The sequence below is a fragment of the Symphodus melops genome (genome assembly GCF_947650265.1).
Source record: "Symphodus melops genome assembly, chromosome: 5".
Lineage (NCBI taxonomy): Eukaryota > Metazoa > Chordata > Actinopteri > Labriformes > Labridae > Symphodus > Symphodus melops.
The window spans coordinates 15,795,846-15,818,260 of record NC_136695.1 but is presented as its reverse complement, the minus strand read 5'-3'; the positions used below and the strand labels follow the sequence as shown (position 1 = coordinate 15,818,260).

The 22,415-nt window shown below is 40.4% G+C and overlaps 1 protein-coding gene across 1 annotated transcript in view; it reads left to right on the top strand.

The window, feature by feature from the left end:
* Positions 1–22,415, top strand: part of cdkal1 (CDK5 regulatory subunit associated protein 1-like 1) — a 216,971-nt gene that overhangs the window by 93,621 nt on the left and 100,935 nt on the right. Inside the window, exon 8 of the mRNA XM_079344989.1 lies at positions 955–1,058. Coding sequence (XP_079201115.1) covers positions 955–1,058 — 104 coding nt within the window. The remainder of the gene's footprint in view (positions 1–954; positions 1,059–22,415) is intronic.

The following is a 22,415-nucleotide window of genomic DNA, read 5'->3' as shown; positions in this document are numbered from 1 at the left end:
CACTTTTGGCACACACACACGCGCACACGCACACGCACACGCACACACTTAACTAATTACAATGAAAACTCGTGTTCAAACAACAGCATGTCTGAATGGATGCCAAAAAAATAAGCCAATATTGAGTTGAAAGAACTCTATTTTTATCCTAGTGTGACAAACTGAAGAACAGAAATCAAACCTCAGACATGTAACTGTAAAAAGGGTCTTACAACAGCGGGCCTTGTTCTTCCATTCAGTGGTGATTTACAGGGAACTCTTAAAAGAAAAGCCTCCTTCATCCCAAACAAAGACTCCCCTCCAGTTGACACCATGCCATGCGTTTGGTTCTGGTGTGAGCCAATGTTTCTTATTTTGAGTTTTTCTGATAACTCTCTCCGTCTCCTCCCTCCTCGCTTCACGGTTCATTTAAATTGTGCTTTTCTACTTGTTTTGAAACAAAAACTTCATTGAGTCCATTTTTTTTCTCCACTGCTTCCCCTCAGTCTGAGAGGCAGCTGTCCACGGTTAATCCAGCGCCTCGCTGGGTCCCTGATATAGAGCGAGAAGGAACTGTTTCTTCTGATTTAACTCTACTGGGGAAGCATGCACTACTTGATTTTATAGAAACATCAAAAATATGTTTATCTCTTTGCTCACCATTGTCAGATACATTTTTCACAAGTCCCCAGCTCAGCTATTTTAAGGGAAAAACTTTAACCCCCCCAAAATATATTTTATGATTTATAATGTTTAAAGACTGGTTTTATGAACTACACACTGATTATTCAAAGTAAGGATTCATTGTGTTCATTCAACGAGTGTAAGATAAAAGCTGGATTTTGAATATGCTTCGTGTTTTGAACTTGTTTTTTAACCTCTGTCTTGAGTGCTTTGCGTGTGTTGATGATTAAACAGCCACTCTCTTCCAAAGGCATCCACTCACCCTCTCTCTGTCTGTTTCTGTCCACCTAGGTGTCTGAATGCGTGTACCTACTGCAAGACGAAACATGCCAGAGGAGACCTGGCCAGCTATCCGATCGAGGAGCTTGTGGAGAGAGCCAGTCAGTCCTTCCAGGGTGAGCACAGCACCTCGCTCAAATCTTCTTTAAAATAAGGGATGCTTTTACATGATTGGCTGTTAATGAATTCCTGTTTACGCTGTGAAATGTAAAAAACACTGCTGTTGGACAATTACAGATGCTTATATTTGGCAACATGGTTTTTTCAGTTGAGTTTGAAGTCAGATGAGCAGCTGCTGTGCCTCGGCATCTGTTTGGTTAGAGATGACTCCCAGAATCCCCAACAACACAGAGGGCCATTTGTCTATTAGAGCCCCAGGCGGGTCAGTCAAGGGCAAGGCTCCCACATTGGAAACACAAATCTCACTTCCAGAACATTTACCTTCATACATTATTATTTGCTGAATCTTTTAGAGTACTTTATGCAGGTTTGACTACAAGATCAGTCGACTATATCTGGATAACCAAAAACGTGAAAATCTCTCCTTTTTTCCTTTGCAATATTGTGAGTACATCATCTCAGCTGACTTCTACTCTTCGAGTGACTGTGTGTCCTGTGTGAACCCAAAGGTCAACACCATGTTTCCCTTTACCAAACCAATTGTTGGTCCTTTACCCAGGAGTGTTTTTGACTGAACCAAACCAATCAGCCGTTTAATGTTAATCATGGGATTAAAAACGCATCTTAACCAAGCCATGGTATGTAACCTCCTGGGCCATGAAGGCATTGGGCAGGTAAAACGGAGATGTCTCCTGGTACAAGAAGTTGTCATTTGCATAATTTGGTAGTCGCCATGATCTTACTGGTTCTGTTGTGTGCAGATTCAAATAGGAAAGCTTAATGTTATCTTTCCTCAACACAGTTAAAGAAGCTGCGTAGCTGTTTTAACTGTTATGGAGAACTGTAAGGAATAGTTAGCACAATGCTAATAATGGATGACGATTGATTGTGATGTGGCAATATCAAAGATCCCTTTTTTTTTTCTTTTTTCTTTTTTTTGCTTGAATCAAAAATCACCACCAACACAGGTGTCAGACTGACTTGAACAAGGAGCCTGGTCTTTAAAACGCTGTTGTTGTCTGTCTGAAGAGACCCTGGGTTTATAATGGGTCAATGAAAAACAGAAAATACCCTTCACAAGGACATGGCTTTCTAAACTCTTTAAAACAGCTGCATCCATGCCACACCAGTGCCCGGGGGTGGGCAGTCAAGGGCAAACTCACCAGCTGCTTGAACCTTGGTGTGTGTGTGTGTGTGTGTGTGTGTGTGTGTGTGTGTTTGTGTCCCCCTTTTTTTTTAAATGTCACAAATACTTAGTTAAACTCAGTTACGGCTGTGTTTGTGTACGTGTTTTACGCATTCAAACACAGGAAACATAAGTGTCTGTGACGGTTAGTTGTTGTTTTCCAAACAGAGACAGAGAAAGAGGAAGCAGGAGCTTACCGTCTGTCATGATTCACAGGCAGTTTGAAGAAGAGATGTGTAATGAGAGATAAAGTTGCACCGTCTGCCCATTGTCTCTTACTCAGGTTATCACATCAACACATACACGAACATGCAGGTTTAGCCCTCATTAGAAAAACACCAAGCCAAAAAACTCTGCGAGCCTTATTTCCTGATTCTTGTTTCCTCTCACCCACACACACACACACACACACACACACACACTCACACACACACACACACACACAAACATGCTCACTGCTGAGTGTGATAAGCAGGTTTCATCTCAGGAATAATTTAGCCTCCACACCCTTTCGCTATCAAATCTGTTTTGTTTTTTTCCCTGTTATTTATAATATAGTTTTCTTTTGTTAAACAAATAAAATCATCTACCACATTTATGAACCAAATGTGTGCTGTTTACGCCATCAAATATTTTTGTTAGGTTTGGAATTACATTACGGCAGCGCAGCAATGCCCCTTTTTTTTCTCCCACTCTCACTCCATTAGCCACCTTTTTCTTATCTCAAACAAATTGAGCCCCACAAATAGGCTGCGATTCGATTTGCTATTTGATGTCTTTTGAATGAGAAAGGCTGCAAGTATGAATTTCTAATTTTGATTGGCCAGTCAGCCCAGCGTTGGGGATATTTGATTGGTTTATCGCAGAGAACTTTGAAAGGATTTATGGGTTTTATTCAAATGCGATTTGAGGTAAATAGCCCTCTTTCCATCTGGAAAAGAGAGACAGTGAGTGAGCGCACAGCTTTTAAAATAATCTGAATTATTCAAATGCATGAATGTATAATTTTTAACATCAGAGAGGTTGGCTAATATATGCAGGTAATGGAGGCTGGGAATGTCATAGGAAATGACAAGGTTGTGGGCGTGTGTATGTGTATGGAGGTTTATAGGCAAAGTTTTTGTGTGTGAAGGTGGCATGCTGGGAAACAGTGATTGAATGTGGGTTGGCCTGTGTGTCTGCACAGAACCGTGTATCTTAAAGCAGAGGAATATTTCACCATATTTCTCCGGGTGAGCAGTCCTGGAGATGGCAGTATTTTGTATGAGGTGTTTACAGTAGACGTCAGGTAAACAACCTCCCTGCAGCAGCCTGCAAACAAACCAATGACTGTTTTCTCCCTTCTTTACTAGAACTTAATATTATTAACTTTAAATTAATTATAGTATTTCTTTATTACTATGAACACAAAACATACATGTTGTGTATCAGGCTGTTTTCACGTCATGGTCTCCTACGTCTTTGCGTCTGCTATTATTTGACATCAGCACTTTTTCAACATTCAATCTACTATAGATATTTTACCACTACTACTAAATTATTCACGACTTAGTCAAGGCATTACATTCAAAATATATGGCCACTTAGTATTCCTATGTACCTGTGTTTTTAACCAATATGAGTTCTGTGTTAAGTGGTCCCTTTGCAGCAATAAACAAGCAGCAGAAACCTGCAGGGCAACCCAAGGCCCCTCACATGATCCCGTCAAAAAGGCTCTCATTACAGGAGAGGGTTGAGAGTCCACTGTGAATACGGATTCAAACCTGATATGTCAGGTTTCACCGACAGTCGTCAGTTTTGTTGTTTTTCTACACTCTCTGATCTATATTCTCCTTGGTGTTGAACCACGTCATTAAATAATTTGTCTTCTGAACTTGGAATAACAGCGTATTCTCTGATAGGACTCCATCCTTTTTCTCACTCATTAATTCTGCATTAAAGTGACCGTATAATGATATTACGTGCCCCGGTTATGATAGACCAGGCACACACACACACACACACACACACACACACACACACACACACACACACACACACACACACACACACAGACGGCTCTGTGTGGTCAGTCCAGTGCCAGACAGACAGCCTCTTTCAACTCACCATTTGAAGATGGACTGAACTCTCCTGATCATAATATACCCCCAAAAACGAGCCCCCACCATTTCAATCAAGTAAAACGTAATCCAAACACATCACATCCATCTCTCAAACTCACTCTTAAAACAACTCTGCTGTTCCACTGACCTTTTGATGACATCCCTTAACAGCCAATGAAAGACTTTGTAGGTGCCGCCTCCTGTTCTGACGGCCAAATGCATTGTGCCGATGTTTGACATTTCTTGTCGCCAATGAAATTCTCAAAACATGGAAATGCTGTTTCTATCAATACCTCGGGGGGATGCCTTCATGCTCGTTTTCAGAACTGCATTAAAAGTAATAATTAGGTGATATTTATACCAATACATGCTCTGAGTCACCAGTTTTGACAAGGTGTAAGAGATACAAATTGCTCCTTTAATTACTCAGGCATAATATCATTTCCTAAATATTTGAAGCTAAGTTAACATATTTTGAATTTAGCTAGGTTATCTTTTTTAATACAAAGCAATGTTAAATTGTTAAAAAGGCCTTAAACCTGTATCCATCCTGTAAACATCTTGTCTGCCCATTTGAGATTCGACACAGTACACATGGTGCCCGCCAGTCACTGTGAGGTGCCAGGGCCGTACACTAGAGAAACCCCCCCCCCCCCCCCCCCGCGTAGCTGTCAGTGTTATGTGTTATGACCCAATGTATAACAGGACATGACGCTTCATAGATACAGACGCACTGCTATCACCCCCACATGACAATCTACATTAGTGTGCGACATGCGCCTTGGCAGGCACGTCACAGTCTGATTTTGGGGTTTTAGAGGTTGTTGGCATAATGACAAAACAAAACAGAAACCTTGTATCAGCAGCTGTTCCTTCCTGACTAACAGTTTGATCAACTGCATTCTTTGCAAGAAACATAAAATGCAGTGTAATGCCTGGATAATCATATGAGCTGCGTTTGGAGGAAAAAAAATTGGAAGTGTTCATGTGATTTTCCTGTACCTAAAAGAATTTATCTTTTGCACTATTTTTACAAGCTACTGTAGGTGGTAATACAGTACTTTGACTAGTCAGTTGTTTTAGCTCATCTCAAAGCTATTTGTCGCTTTAAATATCAAGAAAAGAATGATATTAGCTGACATAGTCTGGACAGACTGTATTGATTGCACTTGACATGAGTTATAATCCACAATAACAACCACACATCCTTTCAGTTGGCTATTGTCTATTTAAGCTGAACAGTCTCTGTTGTTGTCGAGTTAGCACTGGACTCCTGCTTTCAGCCCAACCATCAACTCAGCATTGACCTACACAGCATGCCCCATGAGGGGTGGTTCTATTGAAGCCCAGATACTAAATACAAACTATGTTCTGCAATGAACATTTAGAAGTAATACACATGTTAGTTGTCTGACTGAACTGTAGAGATAAAGACTTTAGAGATGCTAAGCATATTTAAACTGAAGGAATAATCTATTTAACTTAACATTATGAAGTAAGATATATTTTTTATTCGCCTCAAATTCCAGTGGCCACAATGCTAAATTTGTTTGCCTGTTAATGGCTTTATATATGATGTGTTAGCATTAAGCTAACTAACTCAGATGGACATCCCTGTTGTCAAAAGTGAGTCACTGGTAATAATTCAAATTCTAATAACATTTTTTACACTGAATTTCAAATAGTAGTTTCTTTGAAATTCACATTCCTACTTAAAAGTGAACTTGTTGTCTGTCATCATAACCTCATGCAGTGAAGTAAAATATTTCCACAATTTCACACGTTTGTTTTTTTTGGGTTTTTTTTTGTGACTTGTGACATCAGTGTCGAACACTGATATTAGCAGAAATGACACTGCTTAGTTTTCCACGCTCCAGCCGGATGACAGATGACAGATAACAACACGTAGACAGACAGATATGTGGGTTAGCTTGCTGGGTTAGCTCCAACATCTGTGACAGGTGTCAGCTCCTGTTTTCCTCCCCTGCTGCAGCTACACAACATGAAGACATGACTGCCTAAGTTTGCCAGGAATAGTTATCTATGGGTCAGTGGTCCTTGCAGGTTGGGGGTTCAAGTTTAGTGAGTACAATTCATTTATACCACACATGAAGTTATAAGAAAGGTAAACCTTCCTGTAAGGGAACACTGTTCTTTAACACAGCAAGAGTTGATGATTGAGATCAGGAAAGACAGAAATGGAAAAATCATATAATGTTTCCATTTATTCTCAGATATGAGATTTTATGTTCACAACAACATCATATTTTACCCCCTCTCACATATTAGTATGAATATCTCTCAATGGCAATTCTTCACTTCACGTTCATTCAAGTAAAATAGGTCAAGAAGTTTAAAAGAGACTCGACACTAATTTGTCTCTTTGATGGAGAGATGAACAAGAGTGGAAATAGAGACACAGAGGCAAATGAGCATAGAGACTGAATTATTGATAGGTACACATTGATCATAGTTGAGTCACAAGCACCATCAAAGTGCCTCTATTGAAAAGACCATGTGGAAATCTGCTGAGCATGCAAGCACTAACACACATTTCCTGTGTGTGTGGATTTGAAGCAGTCAAATTTATTACCCTCTGGGAAAGCTCTCGAGGAGAAGCTAAAAATGGATTTTCTGAATCTCCTCCAGGCCGATAAGTTGCTGATATTTCTCACACAGACAGAAGTTTGTCCATGTGTGCTCTTCTGCCCTGAGAAATAGTTCAGACTCCTGCAACAGTTTTTCCTAATCCGGCTGTCGTGTAGCCAGTACACTCAAAACAGACATCAGTCACACATACGCACACGCAGCAGAGTTCAAACATATGTCAACACTACAGACACACCAAGACGGGAAAGCAAGTTGAACACTTCTCGAGTGAATTTGCTCATGTATTACTGTGCCATTTTAGTCATCACACTCTGTGCCTGAGATAAGGAGAGGGGGGCTCAGTTCTCAGTTTAAGCTCTGAGGGTGAAAACTATTAGGATGTACTTTGCACATGGACAAACTGTACTTCTTTATGCAGAAAGTCAAGCCACTTTTTTTTATATCCAAATTGATGGTTTGTATAGAAAACAGGCTTTTCTGGCAGCATGATTATGTGAAGCGTCAAAGGCCCTATACATTTAAAAGGAATATTTCTATCCTCCACTCTCTGACTTCAGTTGAACAAGGTTGTCTGTCAAACAACAGGGTTCATTTAACACAAGTTATTAGTATGTTTTATGTACTGTATGAAGTGACTCTCCCTGCAACCAAATTTGCCTACAGGTACTAATAAAGTAAGCTCAACCTGAACCTTATTGTTTATAGAAGAGACTAGAAAATGTCACCAAAAGACATAAATCTTGTAATTTCACTTGCATGTACAAAAATGTCCCCTTTGAAAATACAAAGTAACACATACAGTGTACTAAAGGTGAAACTTTGTTGAACCCATATGAGGCCTTTTCTGGTTTTATATGCTCTGTCGTGTGTTTTCCAGGTGTCTTGTGCATGTTTAGGCACATCTATTTGAAAAAATTCAAAGTCTACGGAAACACGGCTTCGCTTACCTCCTCCTGTTAGCAGTAGCAATAGCCGCATTCCCTCTGTCCCTAGCCCCACTCATTGGAAATGGGTTTATGATATCACAAACCCATGATGCCGCTGATCCCGAGCCCATTGGCTCGTTGTAGCAAGCACAAACTCCCCTTTGACTGACTGCAGCATTCCCAATATGGTAAAAGGGGCGGGAAATATTCGAGAACAAAGCCAAACGACTGACCAGTTATGAGAGAGTAGATCAGCCAACCAATCAGAATCAGGTTAGGCACACATGGGGACCCTTTTTTTTTCTCTTCGTAGGGGATTCTGAGCGTCAGAAATACAGACAGATGAGAGAGAGCCTGCATGGAGCGGCAGTACATGAAAACAGACACTTTTTTTCAAACATTTCAATTCAATTCAAAAAACTTTATTTGTCCCTGGAGGGCAATTCAAGGGCACACCGAGCGGCAAAAAAACTATGCTTAGCGACTGCGAAAGTATTTTAGGAGGCACATAAAATAGATATATGAACCCCTAAGAGGGCAGAATATGGGACCTTTAAACAAAAAATAATAAGCACAATAGATGTACATCAAATGATAGCACCAGATTATTAAGAGTGAACACTGGAGAGATGTTCAATATTAAGCTAAAGGGCTATGTGCAGTATGAGGTTGAAGGCTGACTTTGATACAAACAATGCTTGTAAAAAGTCTGACCAGTGGAAAAAACACGTCTTACCAAAACTTCACTGATTTCCAGTTAGACAGAAGACCAACTGGAAGTAACCAGTTGACTATGTTATTGGAGCCATCTGTGCTTTTCTTACTATGAAACTACTGTTAATAGATGGGAAATGATGTGCCTTGCATTTTATTAACGGGTTGTTGTTTTTTTTGCTTATGTCAGATAGGCACATTTCAATAATGACGGTCCTTCAGTTTTGGATATTCACCAACGCTTAATCTGCTTTTCTTTTTCCCTTCTTACCTCTGTGTAAACATTCACTGCTTCTGTCTTTATTGTCATTAGTTTGATACAAAGCAGAGCATTGGCTGCTTTTAATAACTCTTCATCCTCAGCTGGTTTTAAAGACACACAGTGCAAGCATATAAAGAAGAATATAGGAGACACACACACACACACACACACACACACACACACACACACACACACACACACACACACACACACACACACACACACAAAGAGGCAGTGCCCACAGTCTCTTCAGGCTTGATTATGATAATGATCATTATGCATGGCCATGATACTGTGTGTCTGTGTGTGTGTCTGTGTGTCAGCTCACTGTTGGGACAGGACACACGTTTTTTTTCTATCTCTTGTGTTCCGCCTCAGAACATTTTTAAACATCTTTACTTTACTCTTTTCTTTCACAAATCAACTGAACTTGCTTCTCCACCTCTGCCGTCTTGTTTGACCTCTTTTCATTCTCTCAGTACGCTGGACAAAAAGACAACAGAGGGTGGTGTGTGTGCATGTCAGTGTGTGTTTGTGCATGTGTGCCGTCTTGTCCTGTGATTTAGTGCCAAGCTGGCAGCAGAGACCAGTGAATAGGGGGCCCCTTTCACACAAAGAGTGCTCGGGATACATACAAACACACACACACACACACACACACACGCACAACTCGCAGTTAATGCCAGACTGCAGGCCACCAACTGCACACCTGGCATGCTGCTATTATGTCACCAGTGTGTGTTTGCGTGTGTGTATTTGAGATTGTGTTAGTCCAGCAGACACCATCTGCTCTGTCCTCTGTGAACTTGTGTCCACACCTCTCCTCTCTACGTTTTCCTCTTCACTATATATTTAGAAAGTGAGGTCATTTCAACTCTTGACATGAAGCTGTTTCTTCCCTGCTGCTAGATTTGATTCTGTTTCGTGAATGCTCAGTCACTGTACAGCTGTCCACATAGTTTCATTCCAGTTTGATACTGTTAGAATTAGCACCAGTACAAATGTATCAATGCATGACCCTGCTGTCCTGTACTACAAACTGTGCAGTTTATGTTCTATTATAAATGATGGAATAAGATGAGTGTATTTCTATAAATACTACAGTATGTCAGAGTTAAGTGAACTTTGCATTGAAAGTTACCATGTGCAGTGTTTCTATGTGTAATATGTTTGATTCACTGTGAGATTAAAAAAAAAGTTGTGTAAGTACACTTACAGTAATATCACAGCAATGTAAACACAGCATTGTGGGATGTAAAGAAATCATTTAAAATATCTTTTCATTCAGTTTCTCTCCAGTTAAGGATCCTCTGCCTGACTTTATTTCTTTCCTTTCACATAAACACTCTGTGTTTCTGTTTTCCTGCTGTACATCTCCGTGTGGGGGAGGGGAGAGCACTTCCAAAGTCTGTCAACAGGTGGCAGTAGGACACTTAGATTTACATCCAGACCATGTGCTCGGCTCACTGGCCTTGTTATTGTCTGTACTGCTTTACACACAAACACACAGTAACTTGTGCACACTGAGAGCAGGCTTGTGCCTGTTAAAATGTTTAACTGCTGAAAGTCCTCTGACTCACATTTGGCTTTTAGTTCTTCCTCCCAAAACGCCTGTGTGTGTGTGTGTGTGTGTGTGTGTGTGTGTGTGTGTGTGTGTGTGTGTGTGTGTGTGTGTGTGTGTGTGTGTGTGTGTGTGTGTGTGTGTGTGTGTGTGTGTGTGTGTGTGTGTGTGTGTGTGTGTGTGTGTGTGTGTGTGTGTGTGTGTGTGTGTGTGTGTGTGTGTGTGTGTGTGTGTGTGTTCCCTTTCCCAAGCTGTTAAGCACAGTAATGCTCTGGTGTTTACATACCAACTTCCCCCTGGTTAGTCCGTGTGAGCCACAAAAGATACAAAAAAATAGATGACTACCTCCTCTCTGTTATTGTAGCCTTGTAAATACTGGTCATGAGAGTCCTCTGAACGAGAAAAAAAAACCCTTTTCAATTCTTCTTCGACCTGTTTTGTGTAGCAACCAAGTTGAAAAATGAGAATATTGAGAGAAATTATTTCTCTCAAAGAAATAAACAAAGAGAGACGCACATCGTTCTGTTTCTCATTTTACATTTTGTAAGACCGAATCATATTAAGTGAAGATTAATAACCAGGTAATCATTAAAACATTACCTGCAATCATTGTTTCATTATCTCTTTATTTCCTTTCCTAAGTCCTTCTCCTGTCTTCATCTGACTCTCATATTTGCCTTTCTTCATGCATGCCTTTGAAATAAGGGCACTAACATGACTCTAAGGCCCATTTCTCTTTTAAATCTCTTCTCTCAACTCATGACATTTTTGGAGTTGAATTTGGAATCGTTTGTTTGGTTTTTTTCTCACATGTACAGTTTTTATATCCTCCAGGAACACATGAAAGTCTTTGCTCTCTACCCAGATAAATACACGACTACAAGGTTGTTTCCCTAAGCCACATGAGTCATCACACACACACACACACACACACACACACACACACACACACACACACACACACACACACACACACACACACTCTGGTTCAGGTCCTTAAGTTTAACCTGCTTTGAAGTCTAGACTTGGAGTTGGGAGGCTGGAGAAGGAGAGATTAATTGGTCTGTTTAATCTACACAGTCACTTGTTTGAACCCTTCCACTTTTTTCTTGGCAGTGTCACAAACCAAAAGCGCTCAGATACCTGCTGTGATTAAAGTTTCTGCCACGTGCTGATTTGTGTGTCATGTGGATTTCCACAAAGACTTCTCAAGATCAATGAAGGTAGATGGTAAATGTTGTGTACTCTGGCTGGTTGTAGTGCATTATAGACTTAATGCATGTTTTAAACACAAGTGTCACTTTCATTCATTTGAAGAGCGGACAAACAAGTCCACTATACTGTAATGAGAATATTTGCCTTCATAGCAATGCTACCTGTAGCTCAACAAAATCACACTATCAACAAACGAGCAGAGATCAACAGCATATAAACCTAACTCCCACCTCCCATTGGCCACAAGGGAATTCTCCGGAGAATATCCTGCTGTGTACTCGTATTAGCTCGCCCAGACTTGCTGCGCAAAAACATACCAGGGGACCTGCAGGAGAAATTCTGGGTGAAGTCTGACTGAAAAATGTGACTGGGTTCACACATACAGTACAGCCCCTCCAGCAAATATCAGGAGTTTTTCAGGAGTTTTCTGCAAGTGTGAACGCCATGATTCCAAGTAACATGAATTTTAAGTCAGGTTCTGGTGACCTGATTGACTTAAGTCTAATATTTGATCCAATTTAATCTATTCAAGAATTTCTGATTTATAAATCTGACTATGTATGTGCTAAATGCTCCATTATCTTCATCGGCATATCACTACCCTTTTCCTCTCAAGCTCACAATAAATCATCTAAAGTCATCCTGCAAAATAACAAAATGCTGAAAAAAGTTGCCTTCTTCCTGAAACCCATTCAAATAATTCAGTTGCCCCCCAGATAAAATTCCCACTACATACTGTAAGATAATTTTAAGCATCAGCAGTCTTTGATTAAGCATCTCTAAATCAATAGACTTACTTAAATCAATCATTCAACCAATCAAAAATATGATGGCTTCTGCACTGCAGTCCCTTTAACATTTTTGTCTTTTCTTGGATTTCTAAGGATTCGGGCCTTCTTTCTTTAACATACACAACATATGCACACTCACTTACAATGAACGCACACATCACAATTAACTGTGTATTCTTCTAGCCAGTAATAAAGTTGAACCTCAAGTCACTGTTCTGATCAAGACCAAATGTTGAATTTTACAGTTCATCAGAAAATGTATTGATTTTAAAAGTTTTCCTCCGTTTTTCACAAGGGAAGACTGAGATAAGACTTGACCACAGAACGAAAGAAACAGATCGAAAGAACGAAAGAAACAGAAGTATTGAGATGATGTATTTCTTCTTAACGTTAAACATTATGCAACTGTCCCACTTTAGCTCTGCTGCTTGTCTGTTTTCCTATCTCAATAGAATACTTCACTGAACTCCCACATAGCTCCTCATGGTGGTTCTATTCTTCTGTCTTTCACTTAACTTTCCTCTCTCTCTCTCTCTCTCTCTCTCTCTCTCTCTCTCTCTCTCTCTCTCTCTCTCTCTCTCTCTCTCTCTCTCTCTCGCTCTCTCTCTCTCTCTCTCTCTCTCTCTCTCTCTCTCTCTGTCATTACAGCTTCACCTTCTTTGAGCTCCTCTCATTGTTGATCGATGCATGATCCATGTCATCTTTCTATTTTGGTTCAAAATCCATTATCCTTTGGCGACTCTCATTCTTGTTTATTTCAAGAACTGTTATCAATTCACACAGATGATACAAAACATTGCTTTTAAGAAGGCTGATCTTGGTTAACCTCCAACAGACGCACACCATCAACCATTTATTCAAATGCCTTTCAGTTAAATGAATTGGGAAACTCGACAACAAAGTATTAGCCTTGCATTAGCCTATTGATACTAAAACTAACCTGAGAGACTAGTCTTCATCTACACTAAAGGGATAGATGTGTAAACAAAGTGCAGGAGTCTTTTTTTCAGTTACTCTGCTGTTGGCTAAGATTTTCATTTTTTCTTAATAGAATGATGTTGAGCGGACAAAAGGAGGAAACCTCAGCAGGAAGGCTTCTTGCAGCGACTTTACTGTTGTAGTTCCTATTTCGGGAATACTCTCCCTCTATAGGGCCTTAGCATGGCTAAACTGGCAAATTAACCAATAGCAACATTAAACAGAAGCAGACAACTTCATAGAGGCGAAAATAACTCCCTCCAAAGCCTGTCGGCATCAGACAGTTTGTGGTTAACGATGGCTTTCACTTTTGATTGTGCTACAACAGAGAGACTTTTCCCCACTGATAAAACGCATGTTAGAGCGATAACACATAACAAGACCAACTCCTGCTTCTGCACTCACACATTTCAGGCGGTGTCGGTTCATGAGTTACTTTCATGTTATTATTCTCATCCAGTCACAAGACTGTAACATGTTTCCAAATGATTGCTGTTGCCTTCTCTTCGAATAAGAAGGCTGTATACTCCCACACACTTATCTGCTTTTTTTTCTATGCAGCAGACTGTGACCTTCATCTAAACCAGTTAGCTGTGTGCCAACTCTGTTTTGTGCTGTATTTCGGTGGACTGTTGACATGAACGAACGGTTTGGCACACAGTGAAATGGAGCAAGAACTGGAATATTGTAGCCCCGCTGTATATGCATTGAATTAAGAATCTATTCTGAATCAATCACCTTAAACCCAGAACCTAAAATGAATAGTGCGAAGTCCCTAATTCTGCCCCTGTTTCCAAGTGTATTTTTGTCTCAGTACAATCAATAGAATTTCATTATAAAATAATTTGGAAAAATTATTAAACTAATTGCAAAAAAAAAAGCATAGTGTAAATCTAGAAGTTCAACTCTGCACATAATTCAGAGCAGTAACAGTAGATGTTGTTTGTGCGTACTTTCTTGTGTTTGCTTCTGTGTTTATTCCCCTGTGGTATATATTTTGCTACCATCAGGGGGTCTCTTCACACCCCCTGCAGGAACCAGTTCTCACATAGTGGACCACCCGTGGCCACAGCCACGAGCCCCTGGTGTTGGGTGACATGAAAGGGCTACAGGGAGGACAGCTGATGCACATACTCGCGCAAACAAACACACACACACACACAGAGAGATGGTCAGACACTTGTTCAGAGAAATGTTGCCTGAATGCAGGAAATCACAAAATATGTCCTCTGGTAAATGTTTCCTGAAACTCTGTGAACTCAAACCCTGTGTGTACCTCAGGTCTGTCTTGGCATCAGCCCTTCACAAACAGGCTTTGTTTTGCACCACTGCAGTCTGACAATAATAATCTCCATCAACTACGCCACAGAAGATCAACATGCGCTAACATTAATTTTTAAATACGCACTTAATCTCCTTTATGTATTTGTGGATGATAACAACTGTGGGAGATGTGTTTTGGATTGGAAATGATCTCTTATGAAAGGAATTTGACAGTATTAAAACTATAATTACTTTTCCTTATGGATAAAGCATTATTGGCAGATGGAAATAGACTCATAACTCTTAAGAGAGTTTTTGAGTCTACACACCCCCACTCCACATATATTTTTTTCAGAACATTACAGCCAAGTCCAATCAGTCTCAACAGACACACAGTTTCTTCAATGTTGGAATGTAGAGCAGTTCATACATGTGCTTGAAGTCTTGCGCTTATTTATTTTTGTCTTTTTAAAAATTCATTTTTTGGCATTTTTTAGCCTTTATTATATTGGGAGGACAGTGGCTAGGGTCAGAAACTTGGGAGACGGGGAGTGGGGATGGACATGTGGGAGGGGGGGCCCATGGGCCAGACGCGAGCCCGGGCTGCCCGCGTGAGGACTATGGCCTCTAGAGGGGGACGTGCGCACTGCCACTGTGCCACCAGCGCCATTAAGTCTTGTGCTCATTGTATCCACTTCAGCATCTCTGAGTTAGTCTCCACGAAAATCAAGAACAGAGCCTGTTCATTCTTCACTTGTAGATCTCATATCGAGCTACACCAGAGCACTGGCTTTATTAGGTCTTACATCTCCAAATGATTATTAACAGCCTTCTGAGATACTTTGACATTTTTATGTTCAGACTGCAGAATGACTTTACTATACAACGTAGACTTCAACATATTATTTAACAGGGGGATTACTCTGGTATTATAATTAAAGGGATACGTTTAAATAATACTCCATTACAATAGTTAGAAAAGGCGGTTCTTATGTTTACAGTGTGAATTCCCTTGAAAGTATGTTATAAAAAAAAAAACCTTGAGTAGAATAAGTTTTTCACATCAAGAAGAAATGAAATCAAACGTTTTTGTAGCAGGATGTGCAAATACGCACACAGACTAACCTTCACAGTGCTACATGTCAGGACATGTTGGGACATGTCATCTACATGAATGTCTTTGCCCACTTCTTTATGTCAGGTCTTTCTCTACTGAGGCCTTCACATGCAAGGCCTGATTTAAGTCCATATTTTTCATTTTGTAGGACAACTGCACCAATTAGTTTTTTTTTTTTTAATTCAGGGAAGACATCTTCACCAATGAAAACTATTTTAGTTGTAGTCACTTTCTGTTGTAATTTTTGAGAAAGAGAGAGCGAGAGTGCTGACACTTTCTCTAGCCTCAGTGAATGTCACTCCAGGTCTTCAGCTGAAGAAGCCGTTGAGTGTTTCTGCTTGACTGGGCGGCCTGTCGCCACATCTGTCACTTTGCAGAAAACCCCATGCCTGATTCCCTTCGACCCCCATTGCATCTTTGTGTGTGTGTGTGTGTGTGTGTGTGTGTGTGTGTGTGTGTGTGTGTGTGTGTGTGTGTGTGTGTGTGTGTGTGTGTGTGTGTGTGTGTGTGTGTGTGTGTGTGTGTGTGTGTGTGTGTGTGTGTGTGTGTGTGTGTGTGTGTGTGTGTGTGTGTGTGTGTGTGTATAAGAGGCGGTAGTATGCCTGAAAGGTCCTTGCCTTGTAGCAAGAATTGTGTGTGTGTGTGCATTAATTCTTTTGAGCTTTTAGTGTCCACAGTTATAGCCTTAACTGTCATAAAGGATCTTTGTGACATAAATCTCTTTGTGGACACCTGCACTCACGTAGAGCAAAAGGCTGTTTTATTCCTTTTAAGTGAAAAAGAAGAGCTCAGCTGATCATCCCACATGCCTGTACCCTTTAAACCTATCCACTCTGAAGTAGCCATAAAGAACATGTACACATTGCAGGACTAATGTTGTTCTCATGTGTAGCTATCTAAGAGTGGCAATCACTCCATTAACTCTGACTTTTGTATGTTTGCCTTTGACATCAAATCAGGACCAGCTTTTATAAGCCCTCCACATTTTCTCTCAATTTATTTCTATTCACTCTTATGTCCACGCTCCAAACATGAACTCCTGTGTATGTATATCCGTGACTGGCAAGGGTCTACTGTATCTCATCGATAATTGAGCTGTACTTCGAGTGATTAACATTGGAAATGAGACGGGTTGGTCTCGTGAGGAAAAGTATTAAGTGGTTGGTAACATAGGTTCATCCCTTAGTGTGTTCATACAAGATCGCTCTGTGTTTTAAAGCATCTATTTTCTGATAACTGGAGATTAAAAACACCTCAATAGAAAAGTTTGCAGTGGGAGGAGGATGAAAAAAGTTAAAAGAGGAAGGTAGAGAAGGGTGTTGGGCAGGTTGGGGATCAGTAACCCTGTGCATGGCCCTCCGCTCTCATAGCACGAGAACTCAGTAAACTAACCACGGTCATTAGTCTGCAGCTTTAATACAGCAAATATCCCATATGTTTACATAAAAAGCACAAATGTTTGCATTAGAAGATGGTGTTTACAGATTCACTGAATACATAAACCTCACGCACGTACTTCATACATTTACATGAGCAAACTTCTAAACACACACACGATGCATTATGGAGCCACTAACTCAATTAACACACACTGAGACAGAGTTTAAAGTTCGTCCTGGATTGTCACAGCTACTCATTCTGTAGAAAAATGCACGCGCACAAACACACATAGACACACACACACACACACACACACACTGGCTAAGTGAATTAACAAACACAAACATGATGCCTGCTGGTGGGTCATGAATATTTTAGCATAAATACTGACCAGACGTATTATTATTTATCAAATTAGTGCCTGCACGAGCACATGGGTGAGAACACACACACACACACACACACACACACACACACACACACACACACACACACACACACAGAGCATGTAAAGAAATTAGGTCAACAGCCTTGAATTAGAAAGAGTTAAACCTTATTATGTCTGATTAATAACACAACTGTAGAGCTGTGTGTGTGTGTGTGTCCACTGGCTTGACTTCTTTGACAGCTGATATTAACCATTACCACCTCAATGACTTTTTAATAGGGACTCATTTCCATATGTAATCTCAATGTGAAGACGTGTGTGTACGTGCATGTTAGCGTGCACGCGTTAAGGCCCTTAGTGCCTCGCCGTTCTCGAGGTCTCTGAAGCATACAGAAAAGGGATCTGCCCCCTATAGCTTCCTTTTACCCCCCCCTCACACTCTGTGTCTCAGCCGCCCTGTCCTTTAATCCATGCACCCCGTTAGCCATTCATCCTCCCCTCGGCTTCATCTCATGTGCTTTAATGACGTACAGTACAAGTTCATTATCTTGATAGACGGACATTTGGTCAAATCTTCATGCGGTGTGGGTAATCCCTGTTTGACAGATAACCCCTGCTTCATGCAATTATATAACTGACAGTGACACAAACCCAGACTGTCTTCTCTTCAAACATTTCATTGAGGTGACAGGTGATCATTTTGATTATGAAGTGAAACATTTTGAGGCAGGCTTTTTAAGTAGTTTTGCTTGATAGGAAGAGTTTCCTTTAGATCACATTACCTTCCGTTTAATCATCAGAAGAATCTAACCTATTGTCATATGTTTTACTTGTCTCTTAATTTAATTGCATTCAGTGCATGCTAAGTGACACTAATGAGAGCAGATAACAAGGCCTGGTGATTGCTCACAAAATCCCTAATAACATTAGTCTCAGTCGTGGAGAGAAAAAAAAACAACAACCTAAAAACACCTACAAGCAGGTTTCGCCGAATTTCTCACATTTCTTATCTCCTGCATTTTGAGTGTTATCTTAAACCTCAACTTTATTATCACCAACGGGGAAATTAGTTTTTAAGCCTGGTGAAAGCAAGAAACGTACATAAAAGACTGGCACATATACTCAGACATAAGAAACAAAATAAACACATTACAGACATAAATGCTGAGTTCATCAGGTAACAACAGGAAACTGAAAAGGTATAAAGACGCCCATAACCATTCTAAAACTCTGTTATCAGGTTCATGATTACAGTAGAGTTCGGTGGCTTGATGGCCTGAGCGATGAAATAAGTTTTTAACCTTTCATTTTTAGTGTCCTGCATTGAATGGAATATTATCTGTTTTTCTTCATTTCTTCAACTTCATCTGTTCTACTTGCTTACTTCTTCATCTCGGCATTAGGACGTTTTATTAAAAGTTATGCACATGTAAACATCCTAAGACATTTGTGATAGTGACACACATTGACCTCCTGCTCTTTCATAGAAATCAAGCACAAGCTTACAAAACTATTCCCGTCTTTTCGAAGCTCATTTTCTTCTTCTGTATGGCAGGACAGTGGCCTGCTGTAGCTTCCAATCATAAACTGGTTTAACATACTTTCCAGTAGTCCGAAGATCATAACCATGAAGTGATACTGAGCCACTTTGCATGCACAGTTCTATTTAATCCATAGAAATGTCTGGAAAATGTTGATTGCCTCTCTTAGAAATGTTTGGTAAAGTTCCTGCTATGAACACACATGACAGAAAAAAATCGAGTTTCTTTGTTTTTGTTTTAAAATTCAAAAATACATTACTCACCAAATTTGTTCATACACCACGTGTTACTGATATCTTAATGAAAAAGCTTGAAAGTTGGGTCAAAATAAGCCTTATTTGAATGTAAAGCTTTACAAATGGAATCCAGAACTAAACTCCCCCCAACACAGCCAAGCCCACTCCTAATTTAGTCAAAACAACTAAAGGTTTGGTTGTGTATTAGCATTAGCACGACAACGTGTAGCTTCTTTTCTATGAGTTCAGCTTAACTACTGATTCTACAGAGGAACCAATGGTCTGCATTACTCTTACATTTAAGAATCTGAGTCCCCACAGATCGCTTTTTTTTCTCCTTTAATGCAGAAGTCTTTTTGCTTTGGAAGTTTCTTTCTCTGACCGTACACACACGCACTCTCTCCCCCCTTACACACACATCTAGATAAAAGATAAAAGAGGGGAAGTTACTTCTCTCCCAATTATCCCTTATACATTTATATACAGACACAAACACACTCATACACATGGTACTTGGAGCCCCTCTGCCAATTACATTCGATATATCCATACAATATCTCTGACCCATATACACTGTGGCATGTTTTCTTATATAGCACATACATTGCAAGTGCATGTGTGTGCGTGCACACGTAAGCTTTGATGTTTGCAGACACTCCATCACATGCACAGTCGTGCACAGAAGGTCATGCCTGTAGTTCAGAAACTCTGTGAAAGTAGGTTAAAGCTGACATGTTGTTGTTTAAAGGATTGTGTAGGATGTTCATTAAAGCCATGCATATGCATGTACAGCCACATGTGTGCACGCACAAAGACACATGCATGTGCAACATGTACACAGTAATGTGCATGCACACATGCATGTATTTAGTGTAAACATGCCTGAAGAGAATATTTGCATATACAAGTGTGTGTGTTGGGTTAATCCGTGATGATGATGCTACCTGCCAAGACTCCCACACGCCGCATCAACATTTGTTGCTCCAAATTAAGCTGCTTAATTACTGCAATTAAACTCTGTGTAGTGTTTGTGCATGAGTTCTAGTGTGTTTATCATGTGTCTGAGAGTATATAGGTATTAACATGAAGCTGCTCTTGCCTATAAAATGTTTTAATTTCCCGCATTCCAGTAGATTAAAGATAGGCAAAGATAAGGATTTTCATTGAGAGCTTTTGAATACTAAAGTCAAGAAAACATTTTGATCTTTCAATAACTTCCTTGTATTGGAAAATTTCAGAGTATTCTCCAATGTCATGTTAATGCCACTCCAATGTCAAAGAGGGATGGATAAAGTTCCCAGAATGCAATGAGCACCAGTATGAACTATGTTGTTGGAAACCTTCATCGTGCCTGTAAAACTTAAAAAAATGGAATTGGTGTGATCATAGCAAAATCTGTTTTGCGTTGATTAATCACAGGCATAGCAACTTTTCAAAGGCCATACTGCATAAATAGTTTCAAATGAAATAACACAATTGATGTATTAGCTTGTCTGGCCCATCAGCAGTGCACGTCCTTAAAAAATTGAAAACAGGATGTGTTCTGTACACATACAGTTATGGCGGTGTGTAGTAAGAAAAGCTGTAGGAAGCCTAGTTTATACGTCTGTGTCACGTCGACAGTTTGCCTACAGCGTAGACCCGTTGCGTTGTTGTGCATTTATAGTTCTGCCTCGAGGGAATGAGTTGCTCTGCAATTCACCGCCAAGCCGCTAGGGGGCAGTGGCGACGGAGGAGACATTTGTGGAGGTTGTCTGTCCGACAACTAAATCAATCGAGGCTGAAAACTGGTGAATTTAACACACTCGTTAGCTCAATGAGGAACCTGGATGAAGAAATGCATTTTCACTACTTTATTATTTCAATTGGCTGATTTTCTTCGCCGTATACATCCTTTTAATATTTCCGTTGTGACCGGAAAGCAATTGCCGGAAATGACATTCTGAGCGAATCAATCACAGTCCTTGCGGTCCGCGGCGACACGACGCGTAGGGCCACTGCATAAGGTCTGCCTAGGGGTCCGCGTCGACCGCGTAGTTACGGCGTCGACACGACACAGAAGTATAAATTAGGCTTGACAGAGTCAACACAAGAATAAGTAACTAATTATCCACGTCTGCAGGATGGATCATTGACCAATAAACCAGATTTAGAAAACTATGTTGCTATAGCCTTGATGTCTTGAATTTCCCTCGGGATCAATAAAGTATCCATCCATCCATCCATCCATTCATTCCTTCATCCAACCATCTATCGATTCATCCATCCATGTTTTCACCAGAGGAACCATCCCTCAGAATTATAATATTTATACTATACGCACCAACACTAGTTTCTTTCCTAACATCTCAAAAAATTGGGATGGGGAGGGGGTGCGGGAGGTTTGCGGGGGGGACATAAAAAAACACAACAGAATGGAAGCGTAGATCGGATGCAGGGAAAAAGTACCTGCACCCTTTGCCCCTTCATTTAAACTACAACACGCACGGCCAAAAACCACCTCACGTGAAAGTCCTCACTTCATTCTCAAGTTGTCACTGTCGACATCTGCCCCAGAGTTTTCTTTCTATTTTATTTAACTGTGTAGTTGTGGGTGGGAGGCATATCGTGGAGGGCAGAGAGCCAGAGGGGATTGGCTGATGGGGGAGGAGAGGGGAGGGACTAATGTGATTGAAGGTCAGACGGGCCTTCCAGTCAGTGGCCCTACACTTAAGTGTTACATGCTTATATATGGTTATATGCAGATGAGGTGTGTGAATGTGCACTAATTGTATGTTTATGTTCTTTACATGTGATGAAACATAAAACTTTTTTTTTTTTTTTTCAAAAGGCTTTGGTATAAATGAATATGGTATTTATGAACAAAGCACAGACAGTGTGGAGCAGTAGGCGGAATACACATCCATTCAAGAGTGTCTTAATGTGTTGTCTAGTTCATGCTGGCCTCGTGAACTGATAGCTCCAAGCAGTAGATAATATATTCATGTGTCGGCCTCAGTTTGGCCTGTTAGAAGGGTGATGAGTTGACATGTGAGGTCGTGCTTGAAACATACTTTTAATTTTGTCATTTTTTTAATGACTAA